At 39.7% G+C, this 27,134-nt stretch overlaps 1 protein-coding gene across 1 annotated transcript in view; it reads right to left on the bottom strand.

Annotated features, from left to right (window-relative positions):
* SPAG17 (sperm associated antigen 17) overlaps nt 1–27,134 on the bottom strand; it is a 233,777-nt gene that overhangs the window by 27,854 nt on the left and 178,789 nt on the right. The window contains exons 36-44 of the mRNA XM_082369949.1: nt 21,050–21,232; nt 19,973–20,086; nt 19,391–19,436; nt 17,342–17,441; nt 17,076–17,123; nt 14,389–14,488; nt 13,557–13,659; nt 8,258–8,389; nt 219–355 (exon numbers count right to left, since the gene is read on the bottom strand). Of these exons, the coding sequence (XP_082226075.1) occupies nt 219–355; nt 8,258–8,389; nt 13,557–13,659; nt 14,389–14,488; nt 17,076–17,123; nt 17,342–17,441; nt 19,391–19,436; nt 19,973–20,086; nt 21,050–21,232 (963 nt within the window). The remainder of the gene's footprint in view (nt 1–218; nt 356–8,257; nt 8,390–13,556; nt 13,660–14,388; nt 14,489–17,075; nt 17,124–17,341; nt 17,442–19,390; nt 19,437–19,972; nt 20,087–21,049; nt 21,233–27,134) is intronic.

The raw sequence follows: 27,134 nt of genomic DNA, 5'->3' as shown, positions 1-27,134 counted from the left end.
AACAGCTGGCTCATAAAGTTTCTCTCATGAGTGTATATAAGCTGGCTCCAGCAAAGCACTGCCCTGGTTTATCTCTGTGTGACCTGAAGGGATTCATGTTGAGATGGTTCTTATATTAAATAGTAGTACACAGTGGGTGGAAATCAATAGCCTCAATCAACCAGGAATACATAAAATGCCAACTGGCTCTGGGAAATTTCTTCCCATGTCTGTTTTACCTTTTTGAGAGGTTGAGACTTGGGCTTGGAACTCAGCAAATAGTGAGGTAACCTCACTTTCTCTTTTCTTGCTTGTCCTGCCACATCCTGCAGCAGTGACTGGGTTGGAATTTTCAGAGGCACACACGATTCTGGTTCTGTTAAGAGGGAACATTGAAATTACACCACGTGGGTGTTGCTTCCAAAGACATTCAAGATCATACCAGAGCATAGAAGAACATAGAACCAACTTGGGAAATTTTCTTCTTTCCTTCTTAAAGAGATTATTTACAGGAATAAAGGCTTTTATTAATTCTAGTGTTCTATCTTTGCATTTTACAAAGAGATTTTACCTAAAATTAGTCTTCACAACAATCCTATGAGATGGGCAGGGCAGATGCTATTAGCATCACCTTTTTTTTCAATAAATGAGAAAAGTCAGATTCTAAGAAATCGAGTGACTTGCCTGTAAATCAACAAGGTACAGTTCAATAAAATGTTGACTCTCAAAGATTTCTTAAAACTAATGAGGAAAAAAATCTTAAGAATATCTTTGTTTCAACTAGTAAATTTATAGTTCGAAAAAGTGGTGTAGTAATCATAGATAAATTAAGCCAAGGAATTAAATCCCCAGATCACTAAATTTAGTGGAGGGAGTAAAAGTAGATAATCTACACAGCTGCAATTTTATGTATTTCCCCAAATATCCAGGAAGTTTAATAAGAATTGTGTTTTAGATCAGCATATTTAAACATCGTTTCTTGAATTTCAATCATCAAGAGAGGAAAGGGAAGGGAACCAATATCTGAGTGTCCACTGTCTGCAGGCAAGCACCACATGCATGTTTTTACATTTAGCATCTGACTTAGTTCTCATAAAGTCCTCTGAGCTGAAGGTAATGGTAACTGTAATCTTTGTATGCTGAGCGTTCTCCCCATCGCCCACCTCCACACCCACCCCTAGCACACACACTTCTAGTGCCACAACATCCCTGGCCCCAGCCATCAGGATGGTACACGACCCATGCAAAGCCAACATACGTCCTTCACCTGGATATTTCCTGAAGCTGACCGGGATGATCCCATCTTGTCCATTGGGTTATGGGTCTGGAAGAATCAGAACCTTGGACCTCTCTGATAATGTCCCTGCCACATGGGCATAGCCTGTCCTTTGTAGGAGAGGATAAAACCAAACAGGGCAGCAGTCCCTAATGTTTTGGCACCAGGGACCGGTTTTGTGAAAGACAATTTTTCCATGGACAGCGGTGGCGGGGGTGGGGGGATGGTCAGGCGGTAATGCGAGCGATGGGGAGCGATGGGGAGCGGCAGATGAAGCTTCACTCGCTTGCCTGCCACTCACCTCCTGCTGTGCGGCCCGGTTCCTAACAGGGGGCTGGGGACCCCTGAAACAGGGACAAGTAAGGATGTGACAACACAGAGGCGGGGAGGATGCCCAGAGAGACAGACAATGAGATGCAAACACTCCCCTGAAAAGCCTGAGTGCCCACATCCAGTCATCCCTGGGCTAGCGCCATAGCCACTCTTCTGTGGTTTGCTTTTGCGCATCAATAAACACCACCCCACCCACTGGCTTTTTCGTTGTTGTTCAATGGGTTTCAGTTTCAGTTCTCAAATTGAAGAGTCCTGACTAATATAACAGTAGTATCTCTTTTCTACAGATAAGGAAACTGAAGTTAAAAAAACTTGTCCTAGAAACTGAAAAGTGGCAAGGTGGGACATATACCCAGGTGTGTTAGCTTCCACAAGGATCACACTCCTGATAGTGTAAGATAATAGAAAATGAGTATTCGTCTCTGCCCCTGGTTCCTGGCATGGCACTCCTAAATCCCTTGTGATTTCCTAAGTGATAAGAGTGTTAGGAGTATCTTTAAATATTTGGTCTTTGACCCTGATACCTGACACAGAGCTCCTAAGTCCCTTGGAAATTCCTGGGTGATAGGTGTGTCTTTTGACCTGAATGAAGTGACTCTTGGTGGGCTCCTGGATAGCTTCAGGATGGGGACTGGTCATCAGGAAAACCAAGCCATGATTAGAAGCTTGGAACTTTCAGCCCCACCCCGCCCCCATCTTCTGGGAAGGAGAGGGGACATGGAGATGGAGTTAATCATGCCTACACGATGAAGTCTCCACAAAAGTCCCTACAGCACAGAGTTCGGAGAGCTTCCGAGTTGGTGAGCACATCCACAGGCTGGGAGGGTGGTGCACCACAACACCACAGGGACAGAAGCTACCGTGCTAAACCCTTCCAGACCTTGCCCTGTGTACCTCTTCCTCTGGCTATTCACCTCTGCCATTTATCATGCCGCCTATTATATAATAATATATGAGTTCTGTGCACTGTTCTAGTAAATTATGGAACCATAATAGGAGGTCATGGGAACCCCAATTTATAGCTGATTGGTCAGAAGCACAAGTGACAACCTGTACCTGTGGCTGGCATCTGAAGTGGGTGGTGGGCAGCCTTGTGAGACTGAGCCCTTAACCTGTAGAGTCTGTGCTAACTCTGGTTAGTGTCAGAATTGAATTGTAGAACACTCAGCTGGTGTTGCAGAATTGCTTGGTGTGAGAAAAAAACATGCATATCTGGTCACAGAAGTGTTCCATATGAGTAGTGAGTTTTTTCTAGACAACTACCCAGTGTGTCCCAAATTCACCTGTGCTTCATAATCCCCTGGGCTGACTCCGAGAAAATAGAGATTCCCTAGCCATATACCAGATAAGCTGTATTTCAGACCAGAACAGAATCAGAATCTCTGGGAATGGAGCTCAGTGATCAGTGTTCTAATGTATTTATTCTCTTTGGTCACTACTGCCTACATAGGCAACCATTCTAACGACCTGATGTGTCTTTTTGTTTGTATTCTTAGCATATGCATATTACTGTCTTATATGAATGCATTTTACCAGTCTAATGGGTACCAAATAATCTCTCATACTATTATTATTAATAGTAAATACTGATATGGAGTTTCTCATGTGCCAGGCACTGCTGTAAGCATTTTACATATACTAACTAATTTAATCCTCACAACCCTATAATGTATATACCATTATACCCCCTTTACAGAAGAGGAAACAGGAATATATAGAGGGGTTAAAGAGCATGCCCACTGTAACATAGTTATTAGATGAGGAGTCAAGTAGAGCCTGACATAAGTTATTATATAAGTCATATTATATATATGTCATTATGTAATTATATATTATATAAGTCATAAGCTATTATATAAGGAGCCAGGTAGAGCCTTAGCTCTGCTGTATACCATACTGTCTCCCATAATAGATGGATTATTATCCACTGAATCCTACCCAGGGCTTCCCTAGGGATGGGGGGTGGAGGAGGGAGTACTTGAGGGGCTTGGAACAGCAGCTGGTCACCAGCTGATACAGAAGTATTTTAATACTTAAACAACTGGGTGACTTCCCTGGTGGTTCAGCGGTAAAGAATCCACCTTACAATGCAGGGGAAGCGGGTTCGATACCTGGTCAGAGAACTAAGATCCCACATGCCATGGGGCAACTAAGCCTGCCCGCCTCAGCTACTGAGCTCGCGAGCCTCAACTACTGAGCTCGTGAGCCTCAACTACAGAGACCACACGCTCTGGAACCTGCGTGCCACAACTACAGAGCCCACATGCCCTGGAGCCTCCACACCACGACCAGAGAGAGAAAACCCACACGCCACAACTAGAGAGAAGCCCGGGCACCACAACGAAGAGCTCATGTGCTACAAGGAAAGATCGCGCGTGCTGCAACTAAGACCCAATGCAGCCAAAAATAAATCAATTAAATAAATAAATAAACAAATAAATAAATAAATAATCTTTAAACAACTGGGATGGTCCAACTAGTGGAATCATCTGAAATTACGGCTGAATCCGACACAACTGAAGAACAAGTAATGGTTCCCTGTTTCTATGCTGAGGTCGACTGTGGTATTTATGCACAATAATGTTTTGGTTTTGGTTTTTTGCTTCCTCTCAGAGCATAGCTTTATTTACTTCTTCTCTGAGCACAGCTTCCCTGTAGATGGAGTGTATTTCTCTGCCCCGTTGACTCTGAGCTCAGCCTTAGGACTTGCTCTGACCCATAAATGTGGGTGAAAGCGGCTGCGCCAGTTCTGAGCAGAGGCTGAGAGCGGCAGTCTGCAATCCATCTCTCTCGATCCTCCTGATTCACCTCTCCTGAGCTCCGACCCTGTGTCCTGAGGACAGCCAGCCACAGAGGGTGGGTCTCCTTCAGCACGGGAGCGGAATACACCTGAGCTCTGCCTGCGGCCGCGGGTGTGCTAAAGAAAAGCTTAACCACTGCCTCCCTGGAGAAAAACCGCCCTGGTTGGTACACTTTGCAAGTGTGTGGCATTTGCTGATTTCTCACGGTGGTTGACTCACGCTCTCAACGTGGTGTCATTGAATGTGGGGCTGGGAAGAGACAGATCTCAGGGGCCTGGTGCCGACTCCAGCACGTGCTGCCTACAGTCTGGAGCAGGCTGCACAATCAGCTCACAGCCCCCAAAACTGGTTGTTTAGCCACTATAGGATTTATGCAGTGTTATCATAGCGAATGCTGACAAGTTCATTTTTATTTCACCAAATCCAAACCTCCTCTGACTCTCTTTTATTTCCCAAACATTTCTTGTACTATTACCAAATAAGAATACTCTGATCTACTTACAATGGCTCCCAGTTCATTTCTACTCAGGCTTTTGAACACATTCTTTCTTTTTTTTTTTTTGTATAAAATACTCTTTTCTCTTCCCTACATCTGGAGGGTAGTGTAGTAAACTATAGAGAATTCAGAGTCAAAAACTCATTTTCTGGCCCTGGCGCAGTCCCAGATTTGCTGTATGATTTTAGATGTTGCTTGACTTTCTCTAGGTTTCAGTTTCCTCAAGTGAAATGAGGGTTGTCTCAGGTGATCCAATCTTAAACTTTAAAATCTGTGCAATTGTATTTATTCTTTAAGACCACCTCTCCCATAAAGTTTTCCCCACTGCTTGTGTTCATCTTTTCCTACCCTGAACTTCTTTAAACTTCATTGTTTATATCAAAATTTAATTTACCACTTATAGTGGAATCACATTATTTTCTCTTATTAGCTCAAGTATTTCAGCGTGTAGGGGTGCTGTAGGTGTCCCTCTTGTTTCAAAACAATTTTTTTCCTCCTTCAAACACTCCCATTCCTTTGAATCTCAAGCCATCGTACTGTTTTACCTATGACATCTCCAAGTAGTTGTCATTTACTGACCTTCTCAATCATTCCCTTGATTCATTGCAGATCTTGACATCTTGGATGGTCTTCCACTTCATGGCTCTTGGTGACACCCCCTGGATGACCCATCCAACACCCTGTCTGCTCTGATTTTTCCATCACCCTGTTTCTTCATCTCTTCCTCTTCTCCATCTCAGAAACTCCCATGGTCATATCTTTGCCCTTGGCAACACCAATAATTTTACCACTTTCCAAATCTGTTTCAAGCTACCCTCTCTAGATCACTACTTCCTATTCTTCTAGCTTATTACTCTATCATATCTGTCAAGCAATTATTTGACCTTCTTGAGACCTCTAATCAATGGACACTGTCACTTTAAACAATCAGTCACCCTTTCTTGTTTTGCTTTCCTGTTTCTCTGGAATGGATTTTATACTCTTATTGTTATATCCACTCCTTTGCCATCACACTCACTCATTTCCCCAATACCATGTATCTGTGTTCTTTCTCCCCTCTCCTGTCACTGTGGATGAGGTGACCCTACTCACATCCGAGGTCAAATCTGCCACTCAGGGTCTGCCCCAAATGTCATGTTCTCTCACCTTCTTTAACACTTTGCTATCCTGCAATCAGGCTCCCTTCTCCTGCATCATAAGTTCTCTCTTCCTACAGAATTATCATCATTTGCAAATCAACATGCTCTAGTATGTCTAATTTTAAAAAAACCTCTCACTTGGCCACACATCTCCCTCCAGCTGCAGTCCCACTACTTTATTCTTTTCCACAAAACTCTTGGTTACATCTATGTATTCCTGCTGCCGCTGCTTCCTCTTTAGCCATTCTATACATAAGCGGCTTCAGCTGGCTTTGGTCTCCCCCGTGCCCTGGAACTGCTCTTGTCTAGATCACCAGTGATCACTATTGCCCAATTCCATGGTTATTCTTTATCTTACTCGACTTTTGAGGAGCATTTAATATACTCGAAACACTCAGTCATTTTCACACTCCTATTTTTCATCTACCTTGCTGGCTTTTTCTTCTTAGCTGCCTTAACTGGTTCCTCCTCTGCCTGATTTTTACATTCTAGAGTTTGTCTTAGGTTGGTTCTCAAAGCATGACCCTGTTTCAGCAACATCTGCACCATCTGGAAACCTGGTACAACTACCAATTCTCAGCCTCACAACTGGTCACATTAGTTAACTTAGGAATCACCCTTGATTCCTCTTATTTCTCACCCTCGTGTCCAATCGACCAGCAAGCCCTGTTGTCTCTACCTCCAGGATATATTTCCAATTAATTTGCTTCTCACCATCTCCACCTCGAGCTCCTTAGTCCAGGTCTCTGTCCACACTCACACGTATCTTCTGTTGTTTCCTCCCTGCTTCCACCTTCCCCACTTCTCCCTTCCCTTGCCACGAGCTATTGGCCACACAACTACCAGAGGGATCTTTTTCAAATATAAATTAGTCAGGTAACGACCCTGCTGCTCAAAACCTTCCAGTGGTATTTGACTACAACTCCACTTAGAATAAAACTCAAAGTTCCCTATGCAGCATCACGGGATCTCACTGCTGTCCTTCCCTCTGACCTCATCTTCTACTTGTTCTGATGCCCATTTTCTTTCAGCTCCATGCCTTATTTTCTGTTTCTTCTCTCCTCAGGGCCTTCATATTTGCTGTTCCCACTACCTGGAATATTCCTTCCCCCCCAGTCTTTGAATGGCTGCCTCCTTCTTGTCCCTCTTGTCTCAGCTCAAATGTCCCTTCACAGAGGGGCCTTCAAACCCCCTAATGGAGTGCTGTCTCTCTGCCTGAGACACCCTCCATACATTATACTGTTACATGATGTGACACCATTTATTATAATCTGAATTTGATGTGCTTACTTATTTATTGTCTAGGTTTGCCCATAGCATGTTCAGCTGCATATGTCTTTGGCTTTTTAATTGCTGTATTTCCATGCCTAGAACAACGCCTGGCATTGAGTAAAATCACCCCCTAAATGAATAAACCTTATAAGAGAGAGAAGATTAAAGTCAGGAAGGCAAAAGGCTTGTACAAGGTAAATCCCTAATTCACCCATAAATGTGGCAAGATGCTCCCTCTATAAGAGGTAACTAAGACCCATCAGCAGATTCCCAGCTCACTTTCAATATGGAACATGCCCACAGGAATCAAGGGGTGCAAAGTATCTACACAATTTAAATTACTCTGTTTTTCTTTCTTTCTTTCTTTTTTTACCACCCATATTTAGTTGAATTAACTGCTGTGAAATCAGTGTAATATGACTCCACGGAAAATAGATATTATTCTGTAGTATTCCACACTTCAGTTTCTGCTACCCCAATAAGACGATGTGCTGTGCAAGACAGAGACTACATCTTACGTTTCTCTTCTAGCACCTGCAGACCAAGGAAGTAATAGGTAAATCTAAGTCCAACTACCAAATCACTGGCTGCTCAAACAAAGCTACCAGGTTCCTGAGTTTCAGTAAATCACACAAGCTCTTAGAACCATGAGGGATAAAATAAAATAATAAATGAATCAAAATAAAATAAAATGAAGAAATAAAATAACAAATATTAAAAAAAATTTTGTCATCTCTTTCCTTCAATGTGGGACTTGTAGTCATTCTTAAAATAGTTTTTGAGATACTTTGATGTGCTAAGAAGCCTTACAAAGTCCCATAGGTTCAGGATACATGACCCTCTAGAATTTTTTCTGTAACCGCCAACCATGCCCTCAGCCCCCAGGGCCATCTCCCATACTCCAAAAAGACATGATGTTCAGTGTTGAGAAACAATGAGATGAAGCAAATGACTGCCATACCTTTGATAGATACTGTTAAATTTTCAGTTTGTTTCTGGCTAGCAGACTCCTTGGTATTTGCAAAGTTCTCCGATTTTGGAAGACTAAGTGTATCTGAGGATTCCTGTTCTGAAACTTTATTTTTCTGGGAATCTTAAAAAAAAAAAACCCAGAACAAATATTTTAAAGTGATATTCTGGACAATGATACAATGACTACTAATGTTTGTATTACAATGAACAAGGGGCCTTTCCCCCCACCCTCTTTAGAAAGACTAAATGGAAGAAAGCCATGAAGAGGCTGGGATTATCATTATATGACAAATGTTTGCCATTAACAAACAGGACAGTATCTGTAAGACTCAAACTCCCAAGGAGCTAGCTGGTTCTTTCCGGGCCTTATGACCACATAATAGTTGTTACCCTGTTGGCTTATGAAACAGGGACCAGGTAATTTGGCCTACTTTTATTTGGCAAGAGTAACTAAAATGTGATATTTTTTAAAAAGTTTCCCCTCTTAAATCCATTTATTACTATGAACATGTAGCTCTTTATTAAAATGCACTCTAAGAAATCAGTGCAATATGAAACAAGTTTTAAATAAATCTATCAAGGACTGGGGATGCAAACACATTTCAACTTGTGTGTACGCCAACCCTGGTTAAATGGTGGTGGCTGGCTGGAGGACTGTGTTGAAAAAACTGTGGCCTTGCCCCCTTTCAAGGGGAGAGTGGGTTTGATTGGTTAGTGTCATCTGCCCAGGGTGCAGGTGGCAGCACAAGCACCATCAGACTTCATCCCTGATTTAGCCCCATCACATGTACAAGTCATTGTTCCAGCCTTAATCTTTGCTTTGCAAACTCTGTGGTAATTGGCTGTGCTCATTCAAGGCAGCTGAACTTGTGGTATTGTACAGTAGAAAATCCCTCTATCTGGGCATTTTAACCACCCAGTTTATTAAAGAGAAGCACTAAATTTCATTTCATCCCTAAATTCTTCAACATGCATCTCCTGAAATGAAGACATTCCCCTACACGTTCACAACACCATCACCAAACCCGAAAAAACTTACAGTAATCCAACAATGCCCTCTCATATAGAGTCTCTAAATCAAACTCATGTAATTCATCCAAATATTTTCGATAGCTGTTTTTTTTTCTCAATCCAGCATTCAAAAAGTATGTATCACAAGTAGTTTTTATGCCTCTTTTGTCTTTTTTATTAGAGAACAATCACCTCATCTTTAAAAATTTTTTTTAATGACATTTACTTTTTTTTTTAACATCTTGATTGGAGTATAATTGCTTTACATTGTTGTGTTAGTTTCTGCTATATAACAAAGTGAATCAGCTATACGTATACATATATCCCCATAAACCCTCTCTCTTCTGTCTCCCTCCCACCCTCCCTATCCCACCCCTCTAGATGGTCACAAAGCACTGAGCTGATCTCCCTGTGCTATGCAGCTGCTTCCCACTAGCTATTTTACATTTGGTAGTGTATATATGCCAGTGGTACTCTCTTACTTTGTCCCAGCTTATACTTCCCCTCCCCGTGGGCACATCTCTGGGCTTTCTATCCTGTTCCATTGATCTATATTTTTGTTTTTGTGCCAGTACCATACTGTCTTGATTACTGTAGCTTTGTAGTATAGTCTGAAGTCAGGGAGCTTGATTCCTCCAGCTCCGTTTTTCTTTCTCAAGATTGCATTGGCTATTCGGGGTCTTTTGTGTTTCCATACAAATTGTGAAACTTTTTGTTCTACTTCTGTGAAAAATGCCATTGGTAGTTTGATAGGGATTGCACTGAATCTGTAGATTGCTTTGGGTAGTATAGTCATTTTCACAATGTTGATTCTTCCAATCCAAGAACATGGTATATCTCTCCATCTGTTTGTATCATCTTTAATTTCTTTCATCAGTGTCTTATAGTTTTCTGCATACATGTCTTTTGTCTCCTTAGGTAGCTTTATTCCTAGGTATTTTATTCTTTTTGTTGCAATGGTAAATGGGAGTGTTTCCTTAATTTCTCTTACAGATTGTCCATCGTTAGTGTATAGGAATGCCAGAGATTTCTATGCATTGATTTTGTATCCTGCTACTTTACCAAATTCATTGATTAGCTCTAGTAGTTTTCTGGTAGCATCTTTAGGATTCTCTGTGTATAGTATCATGTCATCTGCAAACAGTGACAGTTTTACTTTTTCTTTTCTGATTTGGATTCCTTTTATTTCTTTTTTATCTCTGATTGCTGTGGCTAAAACTTCCAAAACTATGTTGAATAATGGTGGTGAGAGTGGGTAACCTTGTCTTCTTCCTGATCTTAGAAGAAAGTGTGTTCTGTTGGTTTTGGATGGAATGTCCTATAAATATCAATTAAATCTATCTGGCCTAATGTCTCATTTAAAGCTTGTGTTTCCTTATTTATTTTCATTTTGGATGATCTGTCCATTGGTGAAAGTGGGGTGTTAAAGTCCCCTACTATTATTGTGTTACTCTCGATTTCCTCTTTTATGGCTGTTAGCATTTGTCTTATGAATTAAGGTACTCCTATGTTGGGTGCATAAATATTTACAATTGTTATATCTTCTCCTTGGATTGATCCCTTGATCATTATGTAGTTTCCTTCTTTGTCTCTTGTAATGGTCTTTATTTTAAAGTCTGTTCTGTCTGATATGAGAATTGCTACTCCAGCTTTCTTTTGACTTCCGTTTGCATGGAATATCTTTTTCCATCCCCTCACTTTCAGTCCGTATGTGTCCCTAGGTCTGAAGCGGGTCTCTTGTAGACAGCATATATATACGGGTCTTGTTTTTGTATCCATTCAGCCAGTCTGTGTCTTTTGGTTAGAGCATTTAATCCATTTGCATTTGAGGTAATTATCGATATGTATGTTCCTATTACCATTTTCTTAATTGTTTGTTATTGTAAGTCTTTTCCTTCTCTTGTGTTTCCTGCCTAGAGAAGTTCCTTTAGCATCTGTTGTAAAGCTGGTTTGGTGGTGCTGAATTCTCTTAGCTTTTGCTTGTCTGTAAAGGTTTTAACTTCTCCATCGAATCTGAATGAGATCCTTGCTGTGTAGAGTAATCTTGGTTGTAGGTTTTTCCTTTTCATCACTTTAAATAAGTCCTGCCACTCCCTTCTGGTTTGCAGAGATTTTGCTGAAAGATCAGCTGTTATCCTTATGGGGATTCCCCTGTATGTTATTTGTTGCTTTTCCCTTGCTGCTTTTAATATTTTTTCTTTATATTTAATTTTTGATAGTTTGATTAACATGTGTCTTGGCGTGTTTCTCCTTGGACTTATCCTGTATGGGACTCTCTGTGCTTCCTGGACTTGATTGACTATTTCCTTTCCCATATTAGGGAAGTTTTCAACTACAATCTCTTCAGATATTTTCTCAGTCCCTTTCTTTTTCTTCTTTTCTTCTTCTGGGAGCCCTATAATTCGAATGTTGGTGCGTTTAATGTTGTCCCAGAGGTCTCTGAGACTGTCCTCCATTCTTTTTTCTTTATTCTGCTCTACGGCAGTTACTTCCACTATTCTATCTTCCAGGTCACTTACCCGTTCTTCTGCCTCACTTATTCTGCTGTTGATTCCTTCTAGATAATTTTTAATTTCATTTATTGTGTTGTTCATCATTTTTTCTTTGTTCTTTAGTTCTTCTAGGTCCTTGTTAAACATTTCTTGTATTTTCTCCATTCTATTTCCAAGATTTTGGATCATCTTTACTATCATTATTCTGAATTCTTTTTCAGGTAGACTGCCTATTTCATCTTCATTTGTTTGGTCTGGTGGGTTTTTACCTTTCTCCTTCATATGCTGCATATTTCTGAGTCTTCTCATTTTGCTTAACTTACTGGGTTTGGGGTCTCCTTTTAGCAGGCTGCAGGTTCATAGTTCCTGTTGTTTTTCGTGTCTGCCCCCAGTTGGTAAGGTTGGTTCAGTGGGTTGTTTAGGCTTCCTGGTGGAGGGGACTGGTCCCTGTGTTCTGGTGGATGAGGCTGGATCTTGTCTTTCTGGTGGGCAGGACCGAGTCCTGTGGTGTGTTTTGGGGTGTCTGTGAACTTAGTATGATTTTAGGCAGCCTCTCTGCTAATGGGTGGGGTTGTGTTCCTGTCTTGCTAGTTGTTTGGCATGGGGTGTCCAGCACTGGAGCTTGCTGGTCTTTGAGTGGAGCTGTGTCTTAGCATTGAGACGGAGATCTCTGGGAGAGGTCTCGCCAATTGATATTATGTGGGACCAGGAGGTCTCTGGTGGTCCAGTGTCCTGAACTCAGCTCTCTCACCTCTGAGGCTCAGGCCTGACACTTGGCCAGAGCACCAAGACCCTGTCAGCCATACGGAATTATCAAGATAGTGGTCACTGGCAAGTGAAACCACAAGAGAATAGGCCCGTGCTGTGCCTGGTTCTGCTGAGCAATTTTCAGACATCAGCTCATTCTGGCAACAGGGCGACTGGGTCAGTGAGGCAGGATGGTGTCCGTGAGGTGGGCGGCGCTCAGCAGATGCGAGGCCTGAGGGTCCCTGTCGAAGCCCTCGGGGAAGGCCGATGGCGGCCAGGACTCCAGCCTCCTGCGGCTGCGGCCTCTTTAGTGTCTCCTCCCCGGCATCAAGTTGCTCTCACTCTTGCTTTGGTGGCCGTGCCTTTACCCTGAGGTTCTTCATGAGGTAAGCGCTCCCTGAGTGAAAAGTGATGCGTGAAAAGCGCGGGCCTTGCTGAAGCATGAGAAACGGGAGTGGAGTCATGGGGCCAATGACATTGACTTTTTTGAAGAGTCCGGGTCAGTTGTCTTATTAAATGTCTACATTCTGGTTTGTCTGATTGTTTCCTTTTGATTAAATTCAGGTTAAGGATTTTTGGTGAGAATTCTACACAGGTTCTAGGAACAATATTCAGAGTGCATTATATGAGAAAACATCTAATGCTAGGTTGTCTCACACATGGTAGAAGTTTGATCACTTGGTTAAGGTGGAAAATGCCATCTCCCTCCATTGTAAAGGCATATTCTCCTCCTCATAATTAGCGTGAAATACATGAGGTGATACTTGGAGACCATGTAAATGTCCTGTTCTCCAACAACCTTTCATTACTCCCTTGATTTTTAAATTAGTCAGGTCTTCTTAATGCTTTTAGGTAAATTTTAAGCATACAGGATGAAAACTAAATTTTATTTACATTTTAGTTTCCTCATACAACTCAGCCAAATCTATAATATATAGGTCACACTGTGTTATGTCATTAGCTGTTACTGAGACAAAAAGTGGTAGGAACTAGTTATGTTCTACATTAACAGGAATAAAAGCTACATGAACATATTACCTGGAGGAAGATTGGATGTATTTTGAACAGCTGTTTTGCTTGCATCCTCGTCTTTCTTGGTAAAAGAAGGCAAGTTTTTGGAAAGGGTGTCCAGATAATTAAACTTAAAGGAAAAATCAAAGATTTATTTTAGACTTACACATGGCCGAAAGGCAAGTGCTACAAGCATACTAAGTTGGTAAGCAGTGATAAAAGCATATTTTTTAAGGCCCTGAAAAGAAAGTTTGCAAACTACAAGTTGTTCAAGAAACTGATTAACTCAATTTTGGATTTTGTTAATTAGTCATAATTTCCCATAATTTCTTGTCAGGCAGCCTCTGGTTAATAATAACATCTGGAATTTTCATAGAAGCACAAGGAGTTCTGAACACATGAAAATCCTCCCTTTGCTTGAGAGTTTCAAGGTTTCATAGGAGAGGAGAGCCATGCTCTCCTTCCATGGGCTTCCAAGAACTCACAGTCTCTCAGTGTTGCCTCACCAGCTGATGGGTGAGGACACTTTAATAGAATAAAAACTTCAAAATGGGATTTATCAGTGGACAATCATCAGTAGAGAGAATTCAACCCAAAAAAGAGCTTAAAATAGATGGGAGAACGTAATTAATAGTGATAATGCAAGGCAGGGAGGTAGAGCTGTAGGAATACACTGGCAAAGAATTTCCCTCTCACATGCTGGTGAGGACATGATTTGAAGAGTATGGGTTAGTCAATTGGGTTAATGCTTGAAGCAGGAAAGAAACAACATCAGGATAGATAGGTTACATTAAAAGCATAGGCATTGTATCAACTTTTATGAAGACTCATTCAATTTTTGTTAATTACATTCAATTACCTGAGACTGATATAACTTGCTTAGTTCAGATTTGCAGTAGGGCGATATTGCTTTGTTCCTAATTTCCTTTAGATAGTTTTGTGTTTTTTCAATTTCCTTCCTGGTGGATATTTCCATAACGATGTAAAAGAAGACACAGAACATTAACAAAAAATGTTATTTTCTTTTGTTTCCTCTCTAAATCCCACAGAAAATGGGGATCACTAACAAAACTGATAAGAATTAACTCAGGCATTTTTTTGTCAACTTGTTTCAGTTCATTTTCTGCTTCTTCTAGAATAAGTCACATTTCTGACCTCAGAAATTAGACTTTCATGTAAGATAGGAAATAATGATACCAGCTGGTAGTCTGGTTTTACAGTTGATCTCAGAAGGCTACAAACCACATGGATGACCTTTTTGCATGTCTTTCCATTTCTCTGAGGTGTAATTGACAGCTAGATTCTACTGATTTCCAAAATTTCAGTAGCAGTGGTAACACTAAAACCTGGGGAGTGAATGGCTTATGAATAATGCAATTAATGATCACAAAGTAAAATAAAAACAATCATAATCTTGCTAGCTGACTTTTCATATTAGAAAATGTACTGGGGAGGCAATAGTCCAGCTAAAAACTACACTTCCCAGCCTTCCCTCTATATACAGATAGCCAGTAGGATGTAAACTGAAGTCACTGGGTAAGACTTCAGAAAGCTTTTAAAGAGGGCTAACTCAGCTGGAGGGCTTTCCCTTTGTCCTTGCTTCATCTCTTTTCCTACTTCTTAAAATATGAATGAAATGGCTGTAGCTGCAGCAGTCATTTTGCAACTATGAAGCAAACTTGAGGATGGAAATCATGTGCTAAGAATGATGGAACAGAAAAAAGGAAGGAATCTTAGTTCCTGATGATGATGTGGCACTGCCTGCCATGGACTGCCCACTTCTGACTTCTTTTACATTAGGAAAAATAAACTTCTTTCTTGTAAAGCACTGATTTGGGGGTTGTCCGTTAAATGCAGCCAAACCTAACCCTATCTGAAATAACTTTCATTTTTAAGTGCTTATTGCATGCCAGGGAAACTTTGCAAAGTACTTTACATTTAATCTTACAGTAACTCTATGAGTTACTATTATTATCCCCATTTTATTCGTCAAAAATTCAAGGCATAGAGAAGTAACTAGTAAGAGGTAAAGTCTGAATTAAAATCCAGGTTGCCTGCACCAAAGCCCGTGATCTTGAGAAGTCCTTATGCAAGTCAGCTGTTAGTGAACTGACAGAGATCTTAGATACTCGGTGGTCTAATCATCCTCATTTTATAGATAAGCAAACCGAATTCCTGAATTAAATTTTACTGAAGTAAAACAACCAGCTGGAATCATACAGTCTGCAAATAATCAAATTGGAGCTGATTCTAGGTCTGCTGGCTCTAAGACCAGTGCTCTTTCTCTTATACTAGATGGTCTCTCTGGAAATACTGGCTGAATGAAAATCGTCTTATTTAAACAACTTGAATTTCTCATTAAAATATCTCTACTGCGTCACTGGATTCATTCATCAATCTATGGCAGTCTGGCTACTGCCTATCACTCTCTTAAAATTGTTCTCACAAAAGAAATCAATAAACCTTCCAACCGTTAAGCACAAATTCCTCTTTTCATTCTCCTTTCTGATTCTTCCATGGCATCTGACATTTGTTGACTACCTTCCATGTCCTTGAAACTTTCTCCTTCCTTAACCCTCCTCCCTTGTGCATTTTCCATGTTGCCAGACCTTCTCTTTCTAGGACACATGTCTAATTATGTATTTCACTTTCTTCTTCAAAAACTTTTGTTGGCTTGCCATTCCTACCTATGGGTTAAAATTCGAAATTGTTAATGTTTCAAAAAAATTTTTAAATGTGAATGGATAACACATGCAAATGTACATAATTCAAAAAGTAGAAAAGAGTACATAATGAAAAGGAAGTCCATCTTGCACTATCGCCTAACCTCTCAGTCTCCTTCTCCACAGGCACTCACTGTCACCAGGCTCTTGGATATCTTTTCAGGGATATTCTATAGGACAGTATATACTTCTAGTTTGATCTTGTATAGAGGGGTGGCCCATGAGACCTAAGGTCTTATCTCACCACTTCTCCAACACATTCCACAAGGTAGCCCAGACGTTTTTATTAAGAAGCATATTCATCCTGGGATTCATTCTGGAGAGGAGCCATGCAAATGTGTACAGTGGTACCATATGTACTACTATACACTCTATAAATATATCTGGCTTCCTTTCTTTAGGGCAAGAGGGCTGGGGTTGGAATCCTCAGCTAGGATTGAAAGGAAACCAGAGCACATAATGCTTAGAGCACATTCCTCGTGTGCATTATAAGAATCCTTGCATGTTTACAACTATGCTCTGCATTAAGTTCTAGAATATTTATTAGTATATTAGAATTACCAAAGCACAGAGAATACCTGAGAGCTTCCGTGCTTATGAGAGAGAGAGGATCTACCTAATGGTCAAATGGGCTTCCTCAAAAGATAATAACGTCACTGCCCAAAAGATGAATGACTGCTGGGCAGAAATGTAGTAGAATTTAAAGAACATCGGGGAGCCTGGGTGGTAGGACTTTGCAACCCACCCCATTCTAAAATTCTATGACTCCACCAAACTGGGTCTTTCACATGCTTATTTTATGTATAGTTCGGGGTAGAATTACCTCTTTTGAGCTAACTTTTCTTTCCAGTGCTTTGTTGTTTCTTTGTGCCTGTGTAAAAGGAAAGGAGAAAAATATGATGAAAAAGGGCAATGTTCTCAGCTTACAGATGATAAAAGAAGATCCACCCCTGTATGATAAATTGTTAACAGCATGGAAGATGAAAGGCTAATTCCTTGATGTAGTCACCCACTGTATGACACCCGCACCTCTCCATTTCCTCATCATTTCCTTAATACTGATTGGAACACATTATTGGATCGGCTTACCTCCATTTCTTTTCAGAGAAATCTGTCTCAAAGGTTTCTGGTGGACATTCTGTAGTATTAGCCAAAGACTGCTTGAATAAATCGGTTAGGTGGGCTGCAACTTTAAAAACAGATGCATTTAACTTTTATCCTCACTTCTTGACAGCCCAACACACAAAAAGTACCCAATTACTCATTTGAGATGTTTTCTAAGAGCCTATATTGAGTCTATCAAGTGATTACTAGAATTTCCATGACCAAGCTATAATATAAAAGGAAACCAGGTATCTCTATGAAATACCCTCTTAGAGAATACACATCTTATAGTCAAAATGTAAAATGTAAGTGACACCTCATTTGTTCCACATCACTGGGGGCGTCAGTGTTCTACCTAACTGAATTTCTTCACATCTGAAGCACCAAAGCTCAAAAAAATTAAACACTTTATTGAAATTGTTTTTCTAAAAAAATATCTAAAGATCTAAATCTAAGAATATGAATATAATACAACAGTTATTTGCTAATTCGGGCAGTGGTTCTCAGAGGTTATTCCAGAGAACATGGTCTTGGCGGGATGTTTAACAGGAGATTAAAAAAGAAAGAAGGTTCCATGTTCCATGGTTATATGAGTTTGGGAAACACTGCTTTTTACAAGATTAAATATGTTTCATTACTGTAGAGCTTTTCTGGACCCTTAATTAGTTCATGTACCTTGTGGCTGTCTAAGAAAATAAGGCAATATGCAGCATTATGCAAACTTATGTTAGCATAGAACTCACTTTTTTTTTCTGGAGCTGTCTCATAGACTAGTGTTTTAGGAAGTAATTTGGGGAGCAGTGACTTAGGATCACCACTATTAATGTGTCAGGGGCAGCTGTAAACATGCAAGACTCCGTTTGATTCCTGCATCTGTTTGTCTGTTTGAAAAATACATTTGATTTGTCCTTCACTATTAGGCAGCCTGTGCATTTACCTTACAGTGATTGTTCCCTCACACCAGAGGTTAAAAATTCAAATGCTACAATGTAGGGTCACCAGATAAAGTATAGGGCATCTAGTTAAATTTGAATTTCAGATAAACAACAAAAAATCTTTAGTATAAGTATGCTCCATGTTATTTTGGGACATACTTATAACAAAAAAAAATTGTTGTTTGTCTGAAATTCAAATTTAACTTGGCCTTCTGTATTTTTATTTGCTAAATCTGGCAACCCTAACATAAGAGGCCACCCAGGAAAAAGAGTGACAACAGAGTGTAAGGACAGGAGACACCGGTGGCTGTGATGGATTCTTTTGTTCATGGCAGTTCTAAAGGGGCAGCTGCTAATCATCTTCAGCTACATGTCACTGTGTGGTAATGGGACATTTCAAGATAAGGAAAATTCAGATACAGAAACAACTAAAGCAACTGTGCAAGACAACACTGTGGGGGACACACAAACACATATGTGGGCTGAATGGAGCTCGTGGCTGCCAGTTTCTGACTTTTGTCATATGACCAAAATAGAAAAGAAAACCCCAAACCACAGAAATTCTCCACTGCTTGTCTTCTGTGAACTATGGAACCATATAACCAAGTTTGCTGGGGCTGTATATATCCCCAAATAAATAAGCTTTCCAAGAGTAGACTGCTTGGGCCACATATAGTGCAAAACAGTGCAAGGTTTTGGTGATACCTGTGTAGTTGCTCCAAAGTTCTGTGTGTGTGTGTGTGTGTGTGTGTGTGTGTGTATTGGGAGTAGAGTGTTGGTTGGTTGACTGTTTCCTTCCTGTATGTTTGATATGTTCTAAATGCAAGTTGAGGCTAACTTAAAAGCCAAATGTCAACTTTTTTCATTCAAAATGTGATAGTTAAAGATAAATTAGAGGCAATCATGGTTTGAAGGATCTCACAATTTAGGCAGGAAAAAAATATATAAATAAATCATTACAATACAACATGGCCAATATGACAACAGAAATATGTACACGGTACTTTGCTATCAGATGAGAGAATAACTGAGGAGTGTATTCAAGATTGTTCCTTTGCAATCTGTAACTATTTTGCAGAAAAATATTAAATATAATTACCTTCAGTAACACAACTTTTTGTAGTTTCCTCCATTTTAGGGAAAGACTGAAATGAAGACAGAATTCCTTAATGATGATGATTATATTACATACAAAATTTACTTTGTTTAGAAGGATTCCTTATGTGATCAAATTGATCTTTTATGGAACTTACTATAAAATGAATTAGTTTTTTAATGCCAATACAAAAAGTGACTTGATTTTTTTTAGTAATTTCTTTCACTTAGCAAATTTCTAAAAATGGAAATCATTTTAAGTGTAGAAATTGATTTTTCTTCCTTCTTCCTATTTCATTCATTAATTCATAAGACATTTCAATGAATGTCAGTTTCTCTGAAGACAATAAAAACTTTTACTTAAGAGCCTTCAGAATTAGTTATGATTTAAGGAAGAGCCTAAAAAGCTTTTGGAAAATTCGATATATATAAGGGATCAGAGTTCCACAGAAATAAGAAATTATAAGGAGGGAGAAAATGCTTCATAGAAGTGGCAGAAACAGCTATTATTTACAATATTTTGTCTCGAAGCATTTAATATTGAAACAATAGTAAAACCACTAGAGTAAAAACATTTCTTTCTCACCATAACTAGCTTGAGGAGATCTGCAGCATTGGCTCTCTCCTCCTCAGTTCTGGAATCTTTAACTGTCATTTCCTGTAGCTCATCTTCTTTCTTTAGAATATGGTTTATATAATCCTAAATCAGTAGAATAAAAGAAATCAATAAAATGCAGAAATATGGTAGAGAGAGACACAGAATAGTCAACATCAGCTTGAAATATTACAAAAAGGTTAAGAATATGTAAGTTCACAAGGCTCAACAACCAGTTACTGGTCAAGCAATCTGGAAAGGCTTTTCATTAATACATTAATAAACAAAGACCTGAAAAGTCCAAAAGCAAAGCTTTAAGAGCCACAGGACATTATAATTGTCTGAGGACCTCAGAGAGGCCCAACTTCTCATTCAGTGCTCCAGTGTCCTCATCAATAAAATGGACAGAGTTGGCTTAAATGATTTCTAGAGTCCTTTCCAGGTATAGCCTTTATGATGAGATCTATGAATGTAAGTTACTCAGTTCATGCCTTTGCTTCCAAGAGAAATATACTTTACCTTTTGCATAAATATTTGATCTGTTTTCACAAATAACGGTCCCCTGCTGTAATGCCAGGTATTGGGTATATAACCATAAACAAAACACATATGATACCTGTTCTGAGAGAGCTGACACACTTGACAGTGAGAAGTTATAGATATGCTTATACAGTTAACTATATATGTACAAATTCTTAGACTATTTCCAAAAACCAACAATCCTTTTCTTCCTCGGACAAGTATCAGGTTAATATGCAGTTCTACCTTTTTCCAGAGGTTACTAGATCAGTTTTCCATATAGTGAGAGAGGAGGAGGATGATATTGCAATCACATATAAAAGTTACTTATCTTCTCAATGTCTTTGGGGCCTCAATACTTCCTATACCTTATGGGAACCATTAAGCATTTTCTGCCTTTCAACCTCTTACCCTCTAGAAGATTGACATTTACGTGTTTCATTAGATAAATATTGGCAGAATTACATAATTTCATGTTCCTCAGGAAACCAAGAAGAATGATTGCTCTGTTCCTGATTCTTTTGGGTCAGGTTACCTGAATTCCATTACCTTCAGGGAAATCTGCAGTTTCAATTTCACCTCATTCTTAATGACCTCGTGCTGGATGAACTGGCGTATCTGTAGCACACTGGGGCTCTTCCGTATAGGGGCTGGGGCGCTCACTAACTGTTTGGACCCAACGTCGAGGCCCTTCCAAATCTGAGTGCCAAATGGAGGTCCTGGAGTTTTTTTCTATTAACGAAATAAAGCAAAACAACCACCAAACAAATGAGACTATTTTACCATTAGAATTTTTTTTTTTCCACCGAGTACTTATTATGTAGACACTGCATGCTAGGAACCACTCGTTAGGGAATACCACAGTGAAAAAATGGATCCCTGCTCTCAAAAAGGTTTGCAAATATAAGGGAAATCGGGAACAGAACTGGGCAAGTTTTCCTCTTTAAATATGTTACCAAGAATAAGGATATTTAAAAATCCTGTTGCCTGATGTCCCACTGGATAGCGTTTAGGGGAATGCTAAGCCATGCTGTTGCCATGGTGATGCAGCAGCAGCATAGTTTATGCCAAATGCATGCAACTATTCCTTAAAATCCACAGGGAGCCTAAGACACTTGGAATTAACAATCTTTAACTTTTTGGTTCCATGTTCATTTTGACCTGGAGAGATCCTTTGAGAGGGAAATCATCCCATAGATCTGGGAGGTCTTTGAGCTCTTTTTAGATTAAGCATGCCACTAGAATCTTCCCAGGATCTCTTGGGCAGAAACATGTGCCTTGAGCAGACTCACATCTCTATGTTCTCCTTGTAATTGATTTTCAGGAGTGGTGTGCTTTGATGTGTTTCATTTTAAATTGCTCTTCAATTTCGTTCCTTTTTATAGCTGAGTAATATTCCATTGTATATATGTGCCACATCTCTTTATCCACTCACCTGTTGATGGACATTTAGGTTGCTTCCATGTCCTGGCTATTGAAAATAGTGCTTCATTGAACACTGTGGTACATGTATCTTCTTGAATTATGGTTTTCTCAGGGTATATGCCCAGTAGTGGGATTGCTGGGTCGTATGGTAGTTCTTTTTTTAGTTTTTTAAGGAACCTCCATACTGCTCTCCATAGTGGCTGTATCAATTTACATTCCCACCAACAGGCCAGGAGGGCTGGGTTCCCTTTTCTCCACTCACTCTCCAGCATTTATGAAAAAAATAAAATAAAATAAAATAAATTGTTCTTCAGTGCCAAATGCCTGGTCAGTGATAGCTACTCAGAGGCTTGCCTGGGTGGCCACTCCACTGGGCATAGAAGGTCATAGCTATAGGAGCTGTGGAGGAAGAGAATGAACTTCCTTCATTAATCTCAGGTGTGGTATATTATTTCTCACAGTGCAGTATTTTCAACTTGGAAATAGTGTTAGTAAACCATTTGGTGTGGTCTTTTCATTTTTCAGATAAGGAGTTAGACATGCAGTGTGACTTTTCTCAAATCCCACATTAATAATTGATAGAGCCAAGACGAGAATTCAGATCATCTTCATTCACCATGTTGATTATAGGCACCAAACTGAAACACAGGGTCCTGTGTGCAAGCACAGGTCACTACCCACACCATGCCAGGAGCCTGTGCAGCATGCCAGGGCCAACTTCCCCAGGACAATACATGGCATGCCTCAGGCTCTTGCAACATCATGCCAGCCTCTGCTGCTACAAGCACTCCCAGCATCTCAATTGTGACTACTGTACCCCTTGCTCTCCCCGGCCTGAGTGAGCAAGAGAGCCCTAATTAGCCGCTGCTTTAACCACCTACTCTCTGGCCAGGGAACAGATGCCTGAGGGCAGCCTACATGCAGAGGTGGGGCCAAAACCAAAGCTGAACCCCAGGAGTTGTGTGAACAAAGAAGAGAAAGGGAAAGCTCTCTGTGCAGCCTCAAGAGCAGCAGATTAAATCCCTGCAATCGACTTGGTAAACCCTGCAACTGTGGAATACCTGAATAGACAACGAGTGCTCCCAAAATTGGGGCAGTGGACTTTGGGGGAAACTGTGGACTTGGGTTTGCTTTCTGCGTTTGATTTGTTTTTGGTTTTATGTTTATCTTAGTTTAGTTTTTAGTGTTTGTTTTCATTTGTGGGTTTGTTTATTGGTTTAGTTCATCCCTTATTTCTTTGTTTCTCTTTCTGTGAGTGTGTGTGTGTTTCTTTGTGTGATTTTGTCTGCTTAGTTTTGCTTTTACCATTTGTCTTGGGGTTCTCTCTGTTCGTATTTATTTTTCTTTTTGCAAGTGTGTGTGTGTATGTTTCTTTGTGTGATTTTGTCTGTTTAGTTTTGTTGTTACCATTTCTTTTGGTATTCTGTTTGCTCTTGTTTTTTTTTTTTTTCTCTCTTCATTTTCTTCCATGCCATGCAGCTGTCAGGGTCTTGGTGCTCCAGCTGGGTGTCGGGCCTGAGCCTCTGAGGTGAGAGAGCCGAGTCCAGGATGTTGGCTCACCAGAGACCTCCCGGTCCCATGTAATATTAATTGGTGAGAGCTCTCCCAAAGATATCCATCTCAACACCAAGACCCAGCTGCACCCAACAGCCAGCAAGCTCCAGTGCTGGATGCCCCATGCCAAACAACTAGCAATACAGGAACACAACCCCATCCATTAGCAGAGAGGCTGCTTAAAGTCATACTAAGTTCACAGACACTCCAAAGCACACCACTGGATGCAGCGCTGCCCACCAGAGGGACAAGCTCCAGCCCCAACCACCAGAACACAGGCAATGGTCCCCCGCACCAGGAAGCCTACACAACCCACTGAATCAACCTCACCCAATGGGGGCAGACACCAGAAATAAAGGAATTAGGAACCTGCAGCCTGAGAAAAGGAGGCCCCAAACACAGTAAGTTAAACAAAATGAGAAGACAGAGAAGTATGCAGCAGAAAAGGAGCAAGGTAAAAACCCACCAGACCAAACAAATGAAGAGAAAATAGGCAGTCTACCTGAAAAAGAATTCAGAGTAATGATAGTAAAAATGATCCAAAATCTCAGAAATACAATGGAAAATATACAAGAAATGTTTAACAATGACCTAGAAGAACTAAAGAGCAAACAAACAATGATGAACAACACAATAAGTGAAATTAAAAATACACTAGAAGGAATCAATAGCAGAATAAGTTAGGCAGAAGAACGGATAAGTGACCTGGAAGATAGAATAGTGGAAATAACTGCCACCTAGCAGAATAAAGAAAAAAGAAAGAAAGGAATTGCGGACAGCCTCAGAGACCTCTGGGACAACATTAAATGCACCAACATTTGAATTATAGGGGTCCCAGAAGAAGAAGAGAAAAAGAAAAGGACTGAGAAAATATTTGAAGAGATTATAGTTGAAAACTTCCCTAATATGGGAAAGAAAACAGTCAATCAAGTGCAGGAAGCACAGAGACTCCCATACTGGATAAATCCAAGGATAAACATGCCAAGACACATAATCAAACTATCAAAAACTAAATATAAAGAAAAAATATTAAAAGCAGCAAGGGAAAAGCAACAAATAACATATAAGGGAATCCCCATAAGGTTAACAGCTGATCTTTCAGCAAAAACTCTGCAAGCCAGAAGGGAGTGGCAGGACATATTAAAGTGATGAAAGGGAAAAACCTACAACCAAGATTACCCTACCCAGCAAGGGTCTCATTCAGATTTGACGGAGAAATTAAAACCTTTACAGACAAGCAAAAGCTAAGAGAATTCAGCATCACCAAACCAGCTTTACAACAGATGCTAAAGGAACTTCTCTAGGCAGGAAAAACAAGAGAAGGAAAAGACCGACAAAAAAAAACCCCAAACAATTAAGAAAATGGTAATAGGAACATACATATCCATAATTACCTTAAATGCAAATGGATTAAATGCTTCAACCAAAAGACACAGACTGGCTGAATGGATACAAAAACAAGACCCGTATATATGCTGCCTACAAGAGACCCCTTCAGATCTGAGGAAACATACAGACTGAAAGGGAGGGGGTGGAAAAAGGTATTCCATGCAAATGAAAATCAAAAGAAAGGTGGAGTAGCAATTCTCATGTCAGACAAAATAGACTTTAAAATAAAGACTGTTACAAGAGACAAGGGACACTACATAATGATCGAGGGATCAATCCAAGAAGATATGACAATTGTAAAAATTTATGCTCCAACATAGGAGCACCTCAATACATAAGGCAAATGCTAACAGCCATAAAAAGGGAAATTGACAGTGACACAATCATAGTAGGGGACTTTAACACCCCACTTTCACCAGTGGACAGATCATCCAAAATGAAAATAAATAAGGAAACACAAGCTTCCACATTAGACCAGATGGACTTAATTGATATTTATAGGACATTCCAGCCAAAACCAACAGAATACACTTTCTTCTCAAGTGCACATGGACCATTCTCCAGGAGAGATCATATCTTGGGTCACAAATCAAGCCTCAGTAAATTTAAGAAAATTGAAATCTTATCAAGTATCTTTTCTGACCACAATGCTTTGAGACTAGACATCAATTACAGGAAAAAAACTGTAAAGGTACAAACACATGGAGGCTAAACAATACGCTACTAAACAACCAAGAGATCACTGAAAACATCAAAGAGGATATCAAAAAAACCTAGAAACAAATGACAATGAAAACACGATGACCAAAAACCTATGGGATGCAGCAAAAGCAGTTCTAAGAGGGAAGTTTATAGCAATACAATCTTACCTCAAGAAACAAGAAAAATCTCAAATAAACAACCTAACCTTACACTTAAATCAATTAGAGAAAGAAGAACAGAAAACCCCAAAGTTAGCAGAAGGAAAGAAATCATAAAGATCAGATCAGAAATAAATGAAAAAGAAATGAAGAAAACAATAGCAAAGATCAATAAAACTAAAAGCTGGTTCTTTGAGAAGATTAAACAAAATTAATAAATCATTAGCCAGACTCATCAAGCAAAACAGGGAGAAGACTCAAATCAACGGAATTAGAAATGCAAAAGAAGTAACAACTGACACTGCAGAAATACAAAGGATCATGAGAGATTACTACAAGCAACTATATGCCAATAAAATGGACAATCTTTAAGAAATGGACAAATGCTGAGAAAAAAGTACAACCTTACAAGACTGATCCAGGAAGAAATAGAAAATATGAACAGACCAATCACAAGTAATGAAATTGAAACTGTGATTAAAAATCTTCCAACAAACAAAAGCCCAAGACCAGATGGCTTCACAGGTGAATTTTATCAAACATTTAGAGAAGAGCTAACACCTATCCTTCTCAAACTCTTCCAAAATATAGCAGAGGGAGGAACACTCCCAAACTCATTCTACGAGGCTACCATCACCCTGATACCGAAACCAGACAAAGATGTCACAAAAAAAGAAAACTACAGGCCAATATCACTGATGAACATAGATGCAAAAATCCTCAACAAAATACTAGGCAACAGAATCCAGCAGCACATTAAAAGGATCATACACGATGATCAAGTGGGGTTTATCCCAGGAATGCAAGGATTCCTCAATATATGCAAATCCATCAATGTGATACAGCAAGCATATTAACAAATTGAAGGATAAAAGCCACCTGATAGTCTCAATAGATGCAGAAAAGGCTTTTGACAAAATTCAACACTCATTTATGATAAAAACCCTTCAGAAAGTAGGCATAGTGGGAACTTACCTAAACATAATAAAGGCCATATATGACAAACCCACAGCCAACATCATTCTCAATGGTGAAAAACTGAAACCATTTCCTCTAATATCAGGAACAAGACATTGGTGTCCACTTTTATCACTATTATTCAACATAGTTTTGGAAGTTTTAGCCACAGCAATCAGAGAAGAAAAAGAAATAAAAGGAATCCAAATCAGAAAAGAAGTAAAATCGTCACTATTTGCAGATGACATGATACTATACATAGAAAATTCTAAAGATGCTAACAGAAAACTACTAGAGCTAATCAATGAATTTGGTAAAGTAGCAGGATACAAATTAATGCACAGAAATCTCTTGCATTCCTATACACTAGCAACAAAAAATCTGAAAGAGAAATTATGGAAACACTCCCATTTACCATTGTAATAAAATGGATAAAATACCTAGGAATA

The sequence above is a fragment of the Balaenoptera borealis genome, assembly GCF_965194805.1.
Source record: "Balaenoptera borealis genome assembly, chromosome: 1".
Lineage (NCBI taxonomy): Eukaryota > Metazoa > Chordata > Mammalia > Artiodactyla > Balaenopteridae > Balaenoptera > Balaenoptera borealis.
This window is presented reverse-complemented; position numbering and strand designations above follow the sequence as displayed.